Here is a 23,151-nt window from a genome sequence, read left to right as displayed (position 1 = left end):
CACTGGGATCAATGGGGCACAGCGCCATCAATGGGATCAATGGGATCAATGGATCAATGGGGCACAGCGCCATCAACGGGATCAATGGGATCAGTGGGATCAATGGGGTCAATGTGATCAATGGGGCACAACATCATCAATGGGATCAATGGGGCACAGTGCCATCAATGGGATCAATGGGATCAATGGGATCAATGGGATCAGTGGGATCACTGGATCAATGGGATCAGTGGGATCAGTGGGATCATTGGATCACTGGGATCACTGGATCAATGGGATCAATAAATCAGTGGGATCAATGGGATCACTGGGATCACTGGGATCAGTGGGGCACAGCGTCACCAATGGGATCAATGGGATCAATGGGATCACTGGATCACTGGGATCACTGGGATCCCCCCCTCCCCCCCCCCTCCCCCCCCCCAACCCACCTGCTCCGGCCACCCGAAGATGGAGAATGGGAAAAGCCCGGAGGAGAACCACGTGTCCAGGACGTCCTCGTCTGCGACCCACAAGTGACCCGTCAGCGCCCCATAAGTGACCCATAAGTGACCCACAAGTGACCCGTCAGCGCCCCACAGCGCCCCATAAGTGACCCAGAAGTGACCCGTCAGTGCCCCACAGTGCCCCATAGCGCCCCATAAGTGACCCATAAATGACCCGTCAGTGCCCCACAGTGCCCCATAAGTGACCCATCAGCGCCCCATAGCGCCCCATAAGTGACCCATAAGTGACCCATAAGTGACCCACAAGTGACCCGTCAGCACCCCATAGCGCCCCATAAGTGACCCATCAGCGCCCCATAGCGCTCCATAAGTGACCCACATTGCCCCATTAGTGACCCACAGTGCCCCATAGCGCCCCATAGCGCCCCATAAGTGACCCACAGTGCCCCATAGCGCCCCATAAATGACCCACAAGTGACCCGTCAGCACCCCATAGCACCCCATAAGTGACCCACATACCCCATAAGTGACCCACAGTGCCCCATAGCGCCCCATAGCGCCCCATAAGTGACCCACAGTGCCCCATAGTGCCCCATAAGTGACCCATAAGTGACCCACAAGTGACCCGTCAGCGCCCCATAGCGCCCCATAAGTGACCCGTCAGCGCCCCATAAGTGACCCACAGTGCCCCATAAGTGACCCGCCAGCACCCCATAGCGCCCATAAGTGACCCACAGTGCATCCCACATCCCAACAGTGCACATCCCACCCCACAGCGCCCCATAGCGCCCCACAGCACCCCACATCTCCCCACCCACAGCACCCCATAGTGCCCAACCTCACCCCATAGTGCCCCATAGCGCTCCATAGAGCCCATGTCCCACATCTCCCCACCTCACAGCACCCCATAGCATCCCATAGCATCCCATAGTGCCCCACATCTCCCCACCCCCACAGCACCCCATCCTGCCCCACATCTCCCCACCCCACCCACAGCGCCCACAGCGCCCCATACAGCATCCCATCCCACCCCACATCTCCCCACCCCACAGCACCCCATAGAGCCCATAGCGCCCCATACAGCATCCCATCCCACCCCACATCATCCCACCCCACCCCACAGCGCCCATAGCACCCCATCCTGCCCCACATCTCCCCACCCACAGCACCTCATCCTGCCCCACACCTCCCCACCCCACAGCACCCCATAGCACCCATAGTGCCCCACACCTCCCCACCCCACAGCACCCCATAGCGCCCATAGTGCCCCACATCTCCCCACCCACAGCACCCCATAGCGCCCATAGTGCCCCACATCTCCCCACCCACAGCACCCCATAGCGCCCCACATCTCCCCACACCACCCTATAGCATCCCATCCCACCCCACATCATCCCACCCCACAGCACCCCATAGCGCCCATAGCGCCCCATACAGCTTCCCATACCACCCCACATCTCCCCACCCCACAGCACCCCATAGCACCCAACCCCACCCCACAGCACCCCATAGCACCCCATAGTGCCCCACATCTCCCCACCCCACAGCACCCCACTGCACCCCATAGCGCCCCATACAGCATCCCATCCCACCCCACATCATCCCACCCTACCCACAGCACCCCATAGTGCCCCACATCTCCACACCTCATAGCATCCAATAGTGCCCCACATCTCCCCACCCACAGCACCCCCATCCTGCCCCACATCTCCCCACCCCGCCCACAGCACCCCATAGCGCCCAACCCCACCCCATAGCGCCCATAGTGCTCCACATCTCCCCACCCCACAGCACCTCATCCTGCCCCACACCTCCCCACCTTGCCCCACAGCACCCTATAGCACCCCATAGTGCTCCACATCTCCCCACCCACAGCACCCCATAGCGCCCAACCCCACCCCATAGCACCCCATAGTGCTCCACATCTCCACACCCCATAGCATCCAATAGTGCCCCACATCACCCCACCCCCACAGCACCCCATCCTGCCCCACACCTCCCCACCCACAGCACCCCACATCTCCCCACCCCATAGCACCCCATAGCACCCATAGTGCCCCACATCTCCCCACCCACAGCACCCCATAGTGCCCAACCTCACCCCATAGCGCTCCATAGCGCCCATCGTGACCCACATCTCCCCATCCACAGCACCCCACATCATCCCACCCCACCCCACAGCACCCCATAGCACCCCACAGTGCCCCATAGTGCCCCATAAGTGACCCATAAGTGACCCACAAGTGACCCGTCAGCGCCCCATAGCGCCCCATAAGTGACCCGTCAGCGCCCCATAAGTGACCCACAGTGCCCCATAAGTGACCCGCCAGCACCCCATAGCGCCCATAAGTGACCCACAGTGCATCCCACATCCCAACAGTGCACATCCCACCCCACAGCGCCCCATAGCGCCCCACAGCACCCCACATCTCCCCACCCACAGCACCCCATAGTGCCCAACCTCACCCCATAGTGCCCCATAGCGCTCCATAGAGCCCATGTCCCACATCTCCCCACCTCACAGCACCCCATAGCATCCCATAGCATCCCATAGTGCCCCACATCTCCCCACCCCACAGCACCCCATCCTGCCCCACATCTCCCCACCCCACCCACAGCGCCCACAGCGCCCCATACAGCATCCCATCCCACCCCACATCTCCCCACCCCACAGCACCCCATAGCACCCCATAGTGCCCCACATCTCCCCACACACAGCACCCCACATCTTCCCTACCCACAGCACCCCACAGCACCCCATAGCGCCCCATACAGCATCCCACCCCACCCCACATCATCCCACCCCACTCCACAGCGCCCCATAGCGCCCCATAGTGCCCCACATCTCCCCACCCACAGCACCCCATAGTGCCCCATACAGCATCCCATCCCACCCCATAGCGCCCCATAGCACCCCATAGCGCCCCACATCTCCCCACCCCACAGCACCCCATAGCGCCCATAGCGCCCCATACAGCATCCCATAGCACCCCACATCATCCCACCCCCACCCCACAGCACCCCATAGCGCCCAACCCCACCCCATAGCACCCCATAGTGCCCCACATCTCTCCACCCCACAGCTCCCCACAGCACCCCATAGCGCCCCATACAGCATCCCATACCACCCCACATCATCCCACCCCACCCAACAGCACCCCATAGCGCCCCATACAGCATCCCATCCCACCCCACATCATCCCACCCCACCGCGCCCCATAGCACCCCATAGTGCCCCACATCTCCCCACCCCACAGCACCTCATCCTGCCCCACACCTCCCCACCCCACAGCGCCCCATAGCACCCATAGTGCCCCACATCTCCCCACCCACAGCACCCCATAGCATCCAACCCCACCCCACAGCACCCCATAGCACCCATAGTGCCCCACATCTCCCACCCACAGCACCCCATACCGCCCCACATCTCCCCACCCCACCCACAGCACCCCATAGCACCCAACCCCACCCCATAGCACCCCATAGCACCCCATAGTGCCCCATAGCACCCCATAGTGCCCCACATCTCCCCACCCCACAGCACCCCATAGCGCCCCATACAGCATCCCATCCCACCCCACATCATCCCACCCCACCCAACAGCACCCCATAGCACCCATAGTGCCCCACATCTCCCCACCCACAGCACCCCATAGCGCCCATAGTGCCCCACATCTCCCCACCCCACCCACCGCACCCCATAGCACCCAACCCCACCCCATAGCACCCCATAGTGCCCATAGTGCCCCACATCTCCCCACCCCACAGCACCCCATAGGACCCCATAGCGCCCCACATCCCCCCACCCACAGCGCCCCATAGCGCCCCATACAGCATCCCATCCCACCCCACATCATCCCACCCCACCCCACAGCGCCCCACGGCGCCCCACCCTGCCCCACATCTCCCCACACCTCCCCACCCTACGCCATAGCACCCCATAGTGCCCCACATCTCCCCACCCACCCCACCCCACATCTCCCCACCCCACAGCACCCCATAGCACCCATAGCGCCCCATACAGTGTCCCATACCACCCCACATCATCCCACCCCACCCCACAGCACCCCATAGTGCCCCACATCTCCCCACCCCCACCCACAGCATCCCATAGCACCCAACCCCACCCCACAGCACCCCATAGCACCCCATCCCACCCCACATCTCCCCACCCCACTGCACCCCATAGCGCCCCATACAGCATCCCATCCCACCCCACATCATCCCACCCCACAGCACCCCATGGCGCCCCACCCTGCCCCACATCTCCCCACAGCTCCCCACCCTGCCCCATAGCACCCCATAGTGCCCCACATCTCCCCACCCCACAGCACCCCACAGCACCCCATAGCGCCCCATACAGCATCCCATCCCACCCCACATCATCCCACCCCGCCCCACATCTCCCCACACCTCCCCACCCTGCCCCACATCTCCCCACAGCTCCCCACCCTGCCCCACAGCACCCCATAGTGCCCCACAGCACCCCATAGTGCCCCATAGCACCCCATAGTGCCCCACATCTCCCCACCCCACAGCACCCCACAGCACCCCATAGCGCCCCATACAGCATCCCATCCCACCCCACATCATCCCATCCCACCCCACAGCGCCCATAGCACCCCCATCCTGCCCCACATCTCCCCACCCACAGCACCTCATCCTGCCCCACACCTCCCCACCCCACAGCACCCCATAGCGCCCATAGTGCCCCACATCTCCCCACCCACAGCACCCCATACCGCCCCACATCTCCCCACCCCACCCCACAGCACCCCATAGCACCCAACCCCACCCCATACCACCCCACAGCACCCCACATCTCCCCACCCGCTGCACCCCACATCTCCCCACCCCACAGCGCCCATAGCACCCCATAGTGCCCCACATCTCCCCACCCCACAGCACCTCATCCTGCCCCACATCTCCCCACCCCACCCACAGCACCCCATAGCGCCCAACCCCACCCCATAGCACCCCATAGTGCCCCACATCTCCCCACCCCACAGCACCCCATAGCGCCCCATACAGCATCCCATACCACCCCACATCATCCCACCCCACCCAACAGCACCCCATAGCACCCATAGTGCCCCACATCTCGCCACCCACAGCACCCCATAGCGCCCATAGTGCCCCACATCTCCCCACCCACAGCACCCCATAGCACCCCATAGTGCCCCACATCTCCCCACCCCACAGTACCCCATAGCGCCCATAGTGCCCCACATCTCCCCACCCCACAGCACCCCATAGCGCCCCACATCTCCCCACACCACCCTATAGCATCCCATCCCACCCCACATCTCCCCACCCCACAGCACCCCACAGCACCCCATAGTGCCCCACATCTCCCCACCCCACAGCACCCCATAGCACCCATAGCGCCCCATACTGCATCCCATCCCACCCCACACCTCCCCACCCCACGCCACAGCACCCCATAGCGCCCATAGTGCCCCACATCTCCCCACCCACAGCACCCCATAGCGCCCATAGTGCCCCACATCTCCCCACCCACAGCACCCCATAGTACAAAACCCCACCCCACAGCACCCCATAGCACCCAACTCCACCCCACAGCACCCCATAGCACCCATAGTGCCCCACATCTCCCTACCCCACAGCATCCCAACGTGCCCCACATCACCACACTGCACCCCACCCCATAGCGCCCATAGTGCCCCACATCTCCCCACACCACCCTATAGCATCCCATACCGCCCCACACTGCCCCACATCATCCCACCTCACCCCACAGCACCCCATAGCACCCATAGCGCCCCACATCTCCCCACCCACAGCACCCCATACCGCCCCGCATCTCCCCACACCACCCTATAGCATCCCATCCCACCCCACATCTCCCCACCCCACAGCACCCCATAGCACCCATAGTGCCCCACATCTCCCCACCCCACAGCACCCCATAGCACCCATAGCGCCCCACATCTCCCCACCCCACAGCACCCCATAGCACCCATAGTGCCCCACATCTCCCCACCCCACAGCACCCCATAGCACCCATAGCGCCCCATATTGCATCCCATCCCACCCCACATCTCCCCACCCCACTGCACCCCATAGCGCCCCATACAGCATCCCATCCCACCCCACATCATCCCACCCCACCCCACAGCACCCCATAGCGCCTATACCACCCCACATCGTTCCACTCCACCCCACAGCACCCCATAGTGCTCAACCCCACCCCATAGCACCCCATAGTGCCCCACATCTCCCCACCCACAGCACCCCACATCTCCCCACCCCACAGCACCCCATAGCACCCATAGCGCCCCATACAGTGTCCCATACCACCCCACATCATCCCACCCCACCCACAGCACCCCATAGCGCCCCACATCTCCCCACACCACCCTATAGCATCCCATCCCACCCCACATCATCCCACCCCACAGCACCCCATAGCGCCCGTAGTGCCCCACATCTCCCCACCCCACAGCACCCCATAGCGCCCATAGCGCCCCATACAGCATCCCATCTCACCCCACATCATCCCACCCCACCCCACACCACCCTATAGCATCCCATCCCACCCCACAGCATCCAACCCCACCCCACAGCACCCCATAGTGCCCCACATCTCCCCACCCCACAGCACCCCACAGCACCCCATAGCGCCCCATACAGCATCCCATCCCACCCCACACCTCCCCACCCCACCCCACAGCACCCCATAGTGCCCATAGTGCCCCACATCTCCCCACCCACAGCACCTCATCCTGCCCCACACCTCCCCACCCCACAGCACCCCATAGCACCCATAGTGCTCCACATCTCCCCACCCACAGCACCCCATAGCACCCAACCCCACCCCATAGCACCCCATAGCACCCCATCCCACCCCACATCTCCCCACCCCACAGCACCCCACAGCACCCCATAGCGCCCCATACAGCATCCCACCCCACCCCACATCATCCCACCCCACTCCACAGCGCCCCATAGCGCCCCATAGTGCCCCACATCTCCCCACCCACAGCACCCCATAGTGCCCCATACAGCATCCCATCCCACCCCATAGCGCCCCATAGCACCCCATAGCGCCCCACATCTCCCCACCCCACAGCACCCCATAGCGCCCATAGCGCCCCATACAGCATCCCATAGCACCCCACATCATCCCACCCCACCCCACAGCACCCCATAGCGCCCAACCCCACCCCATAGCACCCCATTGTGCCCCACATCTCTCCACCCCACAGCTCCCCACAGCACCCCATAGCGCCCCATACAGCATCCCATCCCACCCCACATCATCCCACCCCACCCAACAGCACCCCATAGCGCCCATAGTGCCCCACATCTCCCCACCCACAGCACCCCATAGTACAAAACCCCACCCCACAGCACCCCATAGCACCCAACTCCACCCCACAGCACCCCATAGCACCCATAGTGCCCCACATCTCCCTACCCCACAGCATCCCAACGTGCCCCACATCACCACACTGCACCCCACCCCATAGCGCCCATAGTGCCCCACATCTCTCCACACCACCCTATAGCATCCCATCCCACCCCACATCTCCCCACCCCACAGCACCCCATAGCACCCCATAGTGCCCCACATCTCCCCACCCCACAGCACCCCATAGCACCCATAGCGCCCCATACAGTGTCCCATACCACCCCACATCATCCCACCCCACCCCACAGCACCCCATAGCGCCCCATAGTGCCCCACATCTCCCCACCCACAGCACCCCATAGCGCCCCCCTCTTCCCCCCTGGGGGAAGATGCCCCACATCTCCCCACCCCATAGCATCCAATAGTGCCCCACATCACCCCACCCCACAGCACCCCATCCTGCCCCACACCTCCCCACCCCATAGCACCCCATAGTGTCCAACCCCACCCCATAGCGCCCACAGTGCCCCACATCTCCCCACCCACAGCACCCCATAGTGCCCCACATCTCCCCACCCCACAGCACCCCATAGCGCCCATAGCGCCCCATACAGCATCCCATCCCACCCCACATCATCCCACCCCACCCCACAGCACCCCATAGCGCCCATAGTGCCCCACATCTCCCCACCCCACAGCACCCCACTGCACCCCATAGCGCCCCATACAGCATCCCATCCCACCCCACATCATCCCACCCCACCCCACAGCGCCCATAGCACCCCATCCTGCCCCACATCTCCCCACCCACAGCACCTCATCCTGCCCCACACCTCCCCACCCCACAGCACCCCATAGCACCCATAGTGCCCCACATCTCCCCACCCACAGCACCCCATAGCGCCCCACATCTCCCCACCCCACCCACAGCACCCCATAGCACCCAACCCCACCCCACAGCACCCTATAGCACCCCATAGTGCCCCACATTTCCCCACCCCACCCCACCCCACAGCACCCCATAGCACCCCATAGCGCCCCACATCTCCCCACACCACCCTATAGCATCCCATCCCACCCCACATCTCCCCACCCCACAGCACCCCATAGCACCCATAGTGCCCCACATCTCCCGACCCCACAGCACCCCATCCTGCCCCACATCTCCCCACCCCACCCACAGCACCCCATAGCATCCAACCCCACCCCACAGCACCCCATAGCACCCCATGGCGCCCCATACAGCATCCCATAGCACCCCACATTACCCCACCCCACCCCACAGCGCCCCATAGTGCTCAACCCCACTCCACCCCACCCCACAGCAACCATTGCCCCACATCTCACCACCCCACCCACAGCACCCCACAGCACCCCATAGCGCCCCATACAGCATCCCATCCCACCCCACATCATCCCATCCCACCCCACAGCGCCCATAGCACCCCATCCTGCCCCACATCTCCCCACCCACAGCACCTCATCCTGCCCCACACCTCCCCACCCACAGCACCCCATAGCACCCATAGTGCCCCACATCTCCCCACCCACAGCACCCCATACCGCCCCGCATCTCCCCACCCCACCCACAGCACCCCATAGCATCCAACCCCACTCCATAGCACCCCACAGCACCCCATAGTGCCCCATAGCACCCCATAGTGCCCCATAGCACCCCATAGTGCCCCACATCTCCACACCCACAGCACCCCACAGCACCCCATAGCGCCCCATACAGCATCCCATCCCACCCCACACCTCCCCACCCCACCCCACAGCACCCCATAGCGCCCATAGTGCCCCACATCTCCCCACCCACAGCACCCCATACCGCCCCACATCTCCCCACACCACCCTATAGCATCCCATCCCACCCCACATCATCCCACCCCACAGCACCCCATAGCGCCCATAGCGCCACATACAGCATCCCATCCCACCCCACATCATCCCATCCCACCCCACAGCGCCCATAGCACCCCATCCTGCCCCACATCTCCCCACCCACAGCACCTCATCCTGCCCCACACCTCCCCACCCACAGCACCCCATAGCACCCATAGTGCCCCACATCTCCCCACCCACAGCACCCCATACCGCCCCGCATCTCCCCACCCCACCCACAGCACCCCATAGCATCCAACCCCACTCCATAGCACCCCACAGCACCCCATAGTGCCCCATAGCACCCCATAGTGCCCCATAGCACCCCATAGTGCCCCACATCTCCACACCCACAGCACCCCACAGCACCCCATAGCGCCCCATACAGCATCCCATCCCACCCCACACCTCCCCACCCCACCCCACAGCACCCCATAGCGCCCATAGTGCCCCACATCTCCCCACCCACAGCACCCCATACCGCCCCACATCTCCCCACACCACCCTATAGCATCCCATCCCACCCCACATCATCCCACCCCACAGCACCCCATAGCGCCCATAGCGCCACATACAGCATCCCATCCCACCCCACATCTCCCCACCCCACAGCACCCCATAGCGCCCCATACAGCATCCCATCCCACCCCACATCATCCCACCCCACCCCACAGCGCCCCATAGCACCCCACCCTGCCCCACTTCTCCCCACATCTCCCCACCCCACAGCACCCCATAGCGCCCCATAGTGTCCCATACAGCATCCCATCCCACCCCACATTACCCCACCCCACCCCACAGCGCCCCATAGTGCTCAACCCCACTCCACCCCACCCCACAGCACCCATCCTGCCCCACATCTCACCACCCCACCCACAGCACCCCACAGCACCCCATAGCGCCCCATACAGCATCCCATACCACCCCACATCATCCCACCCCACCCCACAGCACCCCATAGCACCCATAGTGCCCCACATCTCCCCACCCCACAGCACCTCATCCTGCCCCACATCTCCCCACCCCACCCACAGCACCCCATAGCGCCCAACCCCACCCCATAGCACCCCATAGTGCCCCACATCTCCCCACCCACAGCACCCCATACCGCCCCACATCTCCCCACCCCCACCCACAGCACCCCATAGCACCCATAGTGCCCCACATCTCCCCACTCCACCCTATAGCATCCCATCCCACCCCACATCATCCCACCCCACAGCACCCCATAGCACCCAACCCTACCCCACAGCACCCCATAGTGCCCCACATCTCCCCACCCCACCCACAGCACCCCATAGCACCCAACCCCACCCCACAGCACCCCATAGCACCCCATCCCACCCCACATCTCCCCACCCACAGCACCCCATAGCGCCCCATACAGCATCCCATACCACCCCACATCATCCCACCCCACAGCACCCCATGGCGCCCCACCCTGCCCCACATCTCCCCACAGCTCCCCACCCTACCCCATAGCACCCCATAGTGCCCCACATCTCCCCACCCACCCCACCCCACATCTCCCCACCCCACAGCACCCCATAGCACCCATAGCGCCCCATACAGTGTCCCATACCACCCCACATCATCCCACCCCACCCACAGCACCCCATAGCACCCAAACCCACCCCACAGCACCCCATAGCACACCATCCCACCCCACATCATCCCACCCCACCCCACAGCACCCCATAGCGCCCCATACAGCATCCCATCTCACCCCACATCATCCCACCCTACCCCACAGCACCCCATAGCATCCATAGTGCCCCACATCTCCCCACCCCACAGCACCCCATAGGACCCCATAGCGCCCCACATCCCCCCACCCACAGCACCCCATAGCGCCCATAGCGCCCCATACAGCATCCCATCCCACCCCACATCATCCCACCCCACCCCACAGCGCCCCACGGCACCCCACCCTGCCCCACATCTCCCCACACCTCCCCACCCTACCCCATAGCACCCCATAGTGCCCCACATCTCCCCACCCACCCCACCCCACATCTCCCCACCCCACAGCATCCCATAGCGCCCATAGCGCCCCATACAGCATCCCATCCCACCCCACATTACCCCACCCCACCCCACAGCGCCCCATAGTGCTCAACCCCACTCCACCCCACCCCACAGCACCCATCCTGCCCCACATCTCACCACCCCCACCCACAGCACCCCACAGCACCCCATAGCGCCCCATACAGCATCCCATCCCACCCCACATCATCCCACCCCACCCCACAGCGCCCCACGGCGCCCCACCCTGCCCCACATCTCCCCACCCCACAGTACCCCACATCTCCCCACCCACAGCACCCCATAGCGCCCCACATCTCCCCACACCACCCTATAGCATCCCATCCCACCCCACATCTCCCCACCCCACAGCACCCCATAGCGCCCAACCCCACCCCATAGCACCCCACAGTGCCCCACATCTCCCCACACCACCCTATAGCATCCCATCCCACCCCACATCTCCCCACCCCACAGCACCCCATAGCGCCCATAGTGCCCCACACCTCCCCACCCCACAGCACCCCATAGCGCCTATACCACCCCACATCGTTCCACTCCACCCCACAGCACCCCATAGCGCCCAACCCCACCCCATAGCACCCCATAGTGCCCCACATCTCCCCGCCCCACAGCACCCCATAGCACCCCATACAGCATCCCATCCCACCCCACATCATCCCATCCCACCCCACAGCGCCCATAGCACCCCATCCTGCCCCACATCTCCCCACCCACAGCACCTCATCCTGCCCCACACCTCCCCACCCCACAGCACCCCATAGCACCCATAGTGCCCCACATCTCCCCACCCACAGCACCCCATACCGCCCCGCATCTCCCCACCCCACCCACAGCACCCCATAGCATCCAACCCCACTCCATAGCACCCCACAGCACCCCATAGTGCCCCACATCTCCACACCCACAGCACCCCACAGCACCCCATAGCGCCCCATACAGCATCCCATCCCACCCCACATCATCCCACCCCACCCCACAGCACCCCATAGCGCCCCATACAGCATCCCACCCCACCCCACAGCATCCCACCCCACCCCACAGCACCCCACAGCACCCCATACCGCCCCGCATCTCCCCACCCCACCCACAGCACCCCATAGCATCCAACCCCACTCCATAGCACCCCACAGCACCCCATAGTGCCCCACATCTCCACACCCACAGCACCCCACAGCACCCCATAGCGCCCCATACAGCATCCCATCCCACCCCACATCATCCCACCCCACCCCACAGCACCCCATAGCGCCCCATACAGCATCCCACCCCACCCCACAGCATCCCACCCCACCCCACAGCACCCCACAGCACCCCATAGTGCCCCACATCTCCCCACCCCACAGCACCCCATAGCGCCCATAGCGCCCCATACAGCATCCCATCCCACCCCACATCATCCCACCCCACCCAACAGCACCCCATAGCGCCCATAGTGCCCCACATCTCCCCACCCCACCCACAGCACCCCATAGCGCCCAACCCCACCCCATAGCACCCCATAGTGCCCCACATCTCCCCGCCCCACAGCACCCCATAGCACCCCATACAGCATCCCATCCCACCCCACATCATCCCATCCCACCCCACAGCGCCCATAGCACCCCATCCTGCCCCACATCTCCCCACCCACAGCACCTCATCCTGCCCCACACCTCCCCACCCCACAGCACCCCATAGCACCCATAGTGCCCCACATCTCCCCACCCACAGCACCCCATACCGCCCCGCATCTCCCCACCCCACCCACAGCACCCCATAGCATCCAACCCCACTCCATAGCACCCCACAGCACCCCATAGTGCCCCACATCTCCACACCCACAGCACCCCACAGCACCCCATAGCGCCCCATACAGCATCCCATCCCACCCCACATCATCCCACCCCACCCCACAGCACCCCATAGCGCCCCATACAGCATCCCACCCCACCCCACAGCATCCCACCCCACCCCACAGCACCCCACAGCACCCCATAGTGCCCCACATCTCCCCACCCCACAGCACCCCATAGCGCCCATAGCGCCCCATACAGCATCCCATCCCACCCCACATCATCCCACCCCACCCAACAGCACCCCATAGCGCCCATAGTGCCCCACATCTCCCCACCCCACCCACAGCACCCCATAGCGCCCAACCCCACCCCATAGCACCCCATAGTGCCCCACATCTCCCCACCCCACAGCACCCCATAGCGCCCCATACAGCATCCCATCCCACCCCACATCATCCCACCCCACCCCACAGCGCCCATAGCACCCCATCCTGCCCCACATCTCCCCACCCACAGCACCTCATCCTGCCCCACACCTCCCCACCCCACAGCACCCCATAGCACCCCATCCTGCCCCACATCTCCCCACCCACAGCACCTCATCCTGCCCCACACCTCCCCACCCCACAGCACACCATAGCACCCATAGTGCCCCACATCTCCCCACCCACAGCACCCCATAGCATCCAACCCCACTCCATAGCACCCCACAGCACCCCATAGTGCCCCACATCTCCCCACCCCACAGCACCCCACAGCACCCCATAGCACCCAACCCCACCCCATACCACCCCACAGCACCCCACATCTCCCCACCCGCTGCACCCCACATCTCCCCACCCCACAGCACCCCATAGTGCCCCACATCTCCCCACCCCACTCACAGCACCCCATAGTGCTCAACCCCACCCCATAGTGCCCCATAGCACCCATAGTGCCCCACATCTTCCCACCCCACAGCACCCATAGCGCCCATAGTGCCCCATACATCATCCCACCCCACCCCACAGCGCCCCATAGCGCCCCATACAGCATCCCATCCCACCCCACATCATCCCACCCCACAGCACCCTATAGCGCCCAACCCCACCCCATAGCACCCCATAGTGCCCCACATCTCCCCATACCACCCTACAGCATCCCATCCCACCCCACATCATCCCACCCCACCCCACATCTCCCCACACCTCCCCACCCTGCCCCACATCTCCCCACACCTCCCCACCCTGCCCCACAGCACCCCATAGTGCCCAACCCCACCCCACAGCACCCCATAGCACCCCATCCCACCCCACATCTCCCCACCCCACTGCACCCCATAGCGCCCCATACAGCATCCCATCCCACCCCACATCATCCCACCCCACCCCACAGCACCCCATGGCGCCCCACCCTGCCCCACACCTCCCCACCCTGCCCCACAGCCCGTCTCCCCCCACCTTGCTGCAGACTGAGGCTCTCAGGCCGCACTCCCAGCTCTTTGGCCGCTTTGTTCCTCGCCTCCTCCTCCGTCCGACCGCAGACCCACGGACCGTCGCCATCGGGGCCGCCCTGCAGCATAGAGACCCACACCGACCAATAAGGACCCATTGGGACCCACACCGACCCATAAGGACCCACAGAGACCCATAGGGACCCATAAGGACCCATAGGGACCCATAGAGACCCACACCGACCCATAAGGACCCATTGGGACCCAGAGGGACCCACACAGACCCATAGGGACCCATAGAGACCCATAGAGACCCATAGGGACCCATAGGGACACATACAGACCCACACAGACCCATAAAGACCCATAGGGACCCACAGGGACCCATAGAGACCCATAAGGACCCATTGGGACCCATAAGGACCCATAGAGACCCACACAGACCCATAAAGACCCATAGGGACCCATAGATACCCATAGCGACCCATAGGGACACATAGGGACCCATAGGGACCCACACAGACCCATAGGGACCCATAGAGACCCATAGGGACCCAGAAAGAACCAGAAAGACCCATAGGGACCCACACAGACCCATAAGGACCCATTGGGACCCATAGGGGCCCATAGAGACCCGTTGAGACCCATAGAGACCCACAGGGACCCATAGAGACCCACAGGGACCCACACAGACCCATAGGGACCCATAGTGACCCATAGAGACCCACAGGGACCCATAGGGACCCATAGAGACCCACACAGACCCACAGGGACCCACACAGACCCATAGGGACCCATTGGGACCCATAGAGACCCATAGGGACCCATAGGGACCAACACAGACCCATAAGGACCCATTGGGACCCATAGAGACCCATAGGGACCCATAGGGACCAACACAGACCCATAAGGACCCATTGGGACCCATAGAGACCCACACCAACCCATAAGGACCCATAGAGACCCATAGGGACCCACACCGACCCATAGGGACCCATTGGGACCCATAGGGACCCACACAGACCCATAGGGACCCATAGAGACCCGTAGGGACCCATAGGGACCCATTGGGACCCATAGAGACCCATAGGGACCCACACCGACCCATAAGGACCCATAGGGACCCATAAGGACCCATTGGGACCCATAGAGACCCACACAGACCCATAGGGACCCATTGGGACCGAGAGGGACCCACACCGACCCATAAGGACCCATAGGGACCCAGAGGAACCCAGAGGGACCCGTAGGGACACATACAGACACATAGGGACCCATAGAGACCCACAGGGACCCACACAGACCCATACAGACCCATAAGGACCCATAGGGGCCCATAGAGACCCGTTGAGACCCATTGAGACCCATAGAGAGCCATAGAAACCCATAGGGACCCATGGAGACCCATAGGGACCCATTGGGACCCATAAGGACCCATAGGGACCCATAGAGACCCATAGAGACCCATAAGGACACATTGGGACCCATAGAGACCCACACCGACCCATAAGGACCCATTGGGACCCATTGGGACCCACACAGACCCATAGGGACCCATAGGGACACATAGAGACCCATAGAGACCCATAGGGACCCATAAAGACCCATAGAGACCCACACAGACCCATAAGGACCCATAGAGACCCATAGGGACCCATAAGGACCCATAGGGACCCACACAGACCCATAAAGACCCATAGGGACCCACACAGACCCATAAGGACCCATAGAGACCCACAGGGACCCATAAGGACCCATAGAGACCCATAGAGACCCACAGGGACCCATAGAGACCCATAGGGACCCATAGGGACACATAGGGACCCATAGAGACCCATAGGGACCCATAGGGACCCATAGGGACCCATAGAGACCCACAGGGACCCATAGAGACCCACAGGGACCCACACAGACCCATAGGTACCCACAGGGACCCATAGGGACCTATAGAGACCCATAGAGACCCCATAGGGACCCACAGAGATTCATAGGGACCCACAGGGGCCCCAAAGCCCCACAACCCCACATCTGCCCCATAAGCCACCCTAAGGCCCCACAACCCCACAGCCACCCCAAAACCCCACATCAGCCCCACAACCCCACAACCCCGCATCCACCCCAAAACCCCACAACCCCCCACAACCCCACAACCCCACAGCTGCCCCACAGCCCCACAACCCCCCATCGACCCCCCAACCCCCCAACCCCATATGGACCCCAAAACCCCACAGCCACCCCACAACCCCACAGCCACCCCACAGCCCCACAGCTGCCCCAAAGCCCCACATCCACCCCACAACCCCACAACCCCATATGGACCCCACAACCCCATATGGACCCCACAACCCCCATCAGCCCCACAACCCCACAACCCCATATGAACCCCAAAACCCCACAACCCCATATGGACCCCACAACCCCACAACCCCATATGGACCCCACAAGCCCATATGGACCCCACAACCCCCCATCAGCCCCACAACCCCACAACCCCCCACAGCCCCCCATCGACCCCAAAGATCCACAACCCCACAGCCCCACAACCCCCCATGGACCCCACAACCCCATATGGACCCCAAAACCCCACAACCCCATATGACCCCCACAACCCCCCATGGACCCCACAGCCCCCCATGGACCCCAAAACCCCACAACTGCCCCACAGCCCCACAACCCCCCATGGACCCCACAACCCCATATGGACCCCACAACCCCACATCCACCCCAAAACCCCACAATCCCATATGGACCCCCAAAACCCCACAACCCCCCATGGACCCCACAACCCCATATGGACCCCACAACCCCCCATCAGCCCCACAACCCCACAACCCCCCACAGCCCCCCATCGACCCCAAAGATCCACAACCCCACAAGGACCCCACAACCCCACATGGACCCCACAACCCCATATGGACCCCAAAACCCCACAACCCCATATGGACCCCACAACCCCACAACCCCCCATGGACCCCACAACCCCACAACCCCACATTGACCCCACAACCCCACAGCCCCACAACCCCACATCTGCCCTATAAGCCACCCCAAAGCCCCACAACCCCACAGCCATCCCACAAGCCCCCAACCCCCCATGGACCCCACAACCCCACAACCCCATATGGACCCCAAAACCCCATATGGACCCCACAACCCTACAACCCCCATCGACCCCAAAACCCCACAACCCCACAGCCACCCCACAACCCTCCAACCCCATATGGACCCCACAACCCCACATCAGCCCCACAACCCCCCAACTCCACATGGACCCCACAACCCCCCAACCCCATATGGACCCTCCAACCCCACAACCCCATATGGACCCCACAACCCCACATCCGCCCTATAAGCCACCCTAAGGCCCCACAACCCCACAACTGCCCCACAACCCCACAACCCCATTTGGACCCCAAAACCCCCCATGGACCCCAAAACCCCACAACCCCACATCTGCCCTATAAGCCACCCTAAGGGCCCACAACCCCACAACCCCCCATCGACCCCACAACCCCACATGGACCCCACAACCCCAGAACCCCATATGGACCCCAAAACCCCCCATGGACCCCAAAACCCCACAACCCCCCATCCGCCCCAAAGCCCCACAACTCCACATCGGCCCCCCAACCCCCCAACCCCCCATGGACCCCATCGACCCCACAACCCCACATGGACCCCACAACCCCATATGGACCCCAAAACCCCCCAACCCCATATGGACCCCACAACCCCCCAACCCCATAAGGACCCCACAACCCCCCAACCCCATATGGACCCCACAACCCCCCAACCCCATATGGACCCCAAAAACCCACAACCCCATAAGGACCCCACAACCCCCCAACCCCATAAGGACCCCACAACCCCCCAACCCCATATGGACCCCAAAAACCCACAACCCCATATGGACCCCACAACCCCACAACCCCATATGGACCCCACAACCCCACATCCACCCCACAACCCCACAGCTGTCCTATAAGCCACCCTAAGGCCCCACAACCCCCCAACCCCCCATGGACCCCACAACCCCCCAACCCCATATGGACCCTCCAACCCCACAACCCCATATGGACCCCACAACCCCACAACCCCATATGGACCCCACAAGCCCATATGGACCCCACAACCCCCCATCAGCCCCACAACCCCACAACCCCCCACAGCCCCCCATCGACCCCAAAGATCCACAACCCCACAAGGACCCCACAACCCCACATGGACCCCACAACCCCATATGGACCCCACAACCCCACAACCCCATATGGACCCCACAACCCCACATCAGCCCCACAACCCCCCAACCCCATATGGACCCTCCAACCCCACAACCCCATATGGACCCCACAACCCCACATCCGCCCTATAAGCCACCCTAAGGCCCCACAACCCCACAACTGCCCCGCAACCCCACAATCCCATATGAACCCCACAACCCCACATTGACCCCACAACCCCACAGCCCCACAACCCCACATCTGCCCTATAAGCCACCCCAAAGCCCCACAACCCCACAGCCATCCCACAAGCCCCCAACCCCCCATGGACCCCACAACCCCACAACCCCATATGGACCCCAAAACCCCATATGGACCCCACAACTCTACAACCCCCATCGACCCCAAAACCCCACAACCCCACAGCCACCCCACAACCCCCCAACCCCATATGGACCCCACAACCCCACATCAGCCCCACAACCCCACAACCCCACATGGACCCCACAACCCCCCAACCCCATATGGACCCTCCAACCCCACAACCCCATATGGACCCCACAACCCCACATCCGCCCTATAAGCCACCCTAAGGCCCCACAACCCCACAACTGCCCCGCAACCCCACAATCCCATATGAACCCCACAACCCCCTATGGACCCCACAACCCCACATCCACCCCACAACCCCATATGGACCCCACAACCCCACAATCCCATATGGACCCCAAAACCCCCCATGGACCCCAAAACCCCCCAACCCCACAAGGACCCCCAACCCCCCAACCCCATATGGACCCCACAACCCCACAACCCCATATGGACCCCACAACCCCACAGCCACCCCACAGCCCCACAGCTGCCCCAAAGCCCCACATCCACCCCACAACCCCACAACCCCATATGGACCCCAAAACCCCACAACCCCCCATGGACCCCACAACCCCACAACCCCATGTGGATCCCACAACCCCCCATGGACCCCACAACCCCACAGCCGCCCCACAACCCCATAAGCCACCCCCCAACCCCATAAGCCACCCCACAGCCCCACAACCCCACAGCTGCCCTATAAGCCACCCTAAGGCCCCACAACCCCCCAACCCCATATGGACCCCAAAAATCCCATGGACCCCGCAACCCCACAACCCCGCATCGATCCCACATCAGCCCCACAACCCCACAACCCCATATGGACCCCACAACCCCATATGGACCCCACAATCCCATATGGACCCCACAACCCCACAACCCCACATGGTCCCCAAAACCCCACAACATCATATGGACCCCACAACCCCACATCAGCCCCACAACCCCACATCTGCCCCATAAGCCACCCTAAGGCCCCACAACCCCACAACCCCCCATCCACCCCAAAACCCCACAACCCCCCATCGACCCCACAACCCCATATGGACCCCAAAACCCCACAACCCCATATGGACCCCACAACCCCACAATCCCATATGGACCCCAAAACCCCACAACCCCCCATCAGCCCCCCAACCCCACAACCCCATATGGACCCCAAAACCCCCCAACCCCACAAGGACCCCCCAACCCCCCAACCCCATATGGACCCCACAACCCCATATGGACCCCACAACCCCACAACCCCATATGGACCCTACAACCCCCCATGGACCCCAAAACCCCACAACCCCCCATGGACCCCAAAACCCCACAACACCCATATGGACCCCAAAACCCCCCAACCCCATATGGATCCCACAACCCCACAGCCACCCCACAGCCCCACAGCTGCCCCAAAGCCCCACATCCACCCCACAACCCCAAAACCCCATATGGACCCCACAACCCCCATCAGCCCCACAACCCCACAACCCCATATGGACCCCAAATCCCCACAACCCCATATGGACCCCACAACCCCACAACCCCCTATGGACCCCACAACCCCACATCAACCCCAAAACCCCATAACCCCCCACAGCCCCCCATCGACCCCAAAGCCTCAAAACCCCACAAGGAACCCACAACCCCACAAGAACCCCACAACCCCACAAGCCCATATGGGCCCCACAACCCCCCATCGACCTCACAACCCCCCATCCACCCCAAAACCCCACAACCCCCCATGGACCCCACAACCCCATATGGACCCCACAACCCCCCAACCCCATATGGACCCCACAACCCCACAACCCCATATGGACCCCACAACCCCACAACCCCACATCCACCCCAAAACCACCCAACCCCCCATCGACCCCACAAGCCCCCAACCCCATATGGACCCCACAACCCCACAGCCACCCCACAGCCCCACAGCTGCCCCAAAGCCCCACATCCACCCCACAACCCCATATGGACCCCAAAACCCCACAACCCCCCATGGACCCCACAACCCCACAACCCCCCATGGACCCCACAACCCCACAGCCGCCCCACAACCCCACAGCTGCCCCACAACCCCATAAGCCACCCCACAGCCCCACAACCCCACATCTGCCCCATAAGCCACCCTAAGGCCCCACAACCCCACATCCACCCCAAAACCCCACATCCACCCCACAACCCCACAACCCCGCATTGACCCCAAAACCCCCCAACCCCATATGGACCCCAAAACCCCACAACCCCATATGGACCCCAAAACCCCACAACCCCATAAGGACCCCACAACCCCATATGGACCCCAAAACCCCACAACCCCATATGGACCCCACAACCCCACATCCACCCCACAACCCCACAGCTGTCCTATAAGCCACCCTAAGGCCCCACAACCCCCCAACCCCCCATGGACCCCACAACCCCACAACGCCATATGGACCCCAAAACCCCACATCCACCCCACAACCCCACAATGCCATATGGACCCCACAGCCCCACAACCCCACAACTGCCCTATAAGCCACCCTAAGGCCCCACAACCCCGCATCGACCCCAAAACCCCACAACCCCATATGGACCCCAAAACCCCACAGCGACCCCACAGCCCCACAGCTGCCCCAAAGCCCCACATCCACCCCACAACCCCACAACCCCATATGGACCCCACAACCCCCATCAGCCCCACAACCCCACAACCCCATATGGACCCCACAACCCCACAACCCCATATGGACCCCACAACCCCCATCAGCCCACAACCCCACAACCCCATATGAACCCCAAATCCCCACAACCCCATATGGACCCCACAACCCTACAATCCCATATGGACCCCACAACCCCCCATCGGCCCCACAACCCCATATGGACCCCACAACCCCACATCTGCCCTATAAGCCACCCTAAGGCCCCACAACCCCATATGGACCCCACAACCCCACAACCCCCCATGGACCCCACAACCCCACAACGCCACATTGACCCCACAACCCCACAGCCCCACAACCCCAAATCTGCCCTATAAGCCACCCCAAAGCCCCACAACCCCACAGCCATCCCACAAGCCCCCAACCCCCCATGGACCCCAAAACCCCACAACCCCATATGGACCCCAAAACCCCATATGGACCCCACAACCCCATATGGACCCCACAACCCCCCATGGACCCCACAACCCCATATGGACCCCACAACTCTACAACCCCCATCGACCCCAAAACCCCACAACCCCACAGCCACCCCACAACCCTCCAACCCCATATGGACCCCAAAACCCCACATCAGCCCCACAACCCCACATGGACCCCACAACCCCCCAACCCCATATGGACCCCACAACCCCCCATCGACCCCACAACCCCCCAACCCCATAAGGACCCCCAACCCCCCCCAAACCCCACTCACCCCATTGGGGCCGCAGGCTCCGCTCTCCCCACAGACACGAACCCGGTAGGCCGGGATGCGGTGCCCCCACCACAGCTGCCTCGAAATGCACCAGTCCCTATGGGGGGGGGGGGGCGGCCCTATAAGCGCTGTGGGGCGGCCCTATAGGGGGGGAGGGCGGCCCTATAAGGTGTAGGGTGGCCCTATAATGGGGGTGGGGAAGGGG

At 63.1% G+C, this 23,151-nt stretch overlaps 1 protein-coding gene across 1 annotated transcript in view; it reads right to left on the bottom strand.

Annotated features, from left to right (window-relative positions):
* The window catches only part of LOC125685974 (valine--tRNA ligase-like), a 128,720-nt gene that overhangs the window by 1,330 nt on the left and 104,239 nt on the right, over nt 1–23,151 (bottom strand). Inside the window, 3 exon segments of the mRNA XM_048929507.1 lie at nt 432–502; nt 14,969–15,080; nt 22,947–23,043. Coding sequence (XP_048785464.1) covers nt 432–502; nt 14,969–15,080; nt 22,947–23,043 — 280 coding nt within the window.

Source organism: Lagopus muta, chromosome 30, assembly GCF_023343835.1.
Source record: "Lagopus muta isolate bLagMut1 chromosome 30, bLagMut1 primary, whole genome shotgun sequence".
Lineage (NCBI taxonomy): Eukaryota > Metazoa > Chordata > Aves > Galliformes > Phasianidae > Lagopus > Lagopus muta.
This window is presented reverse-complemented; position numbering and strand designations above follow the sequence as displayed.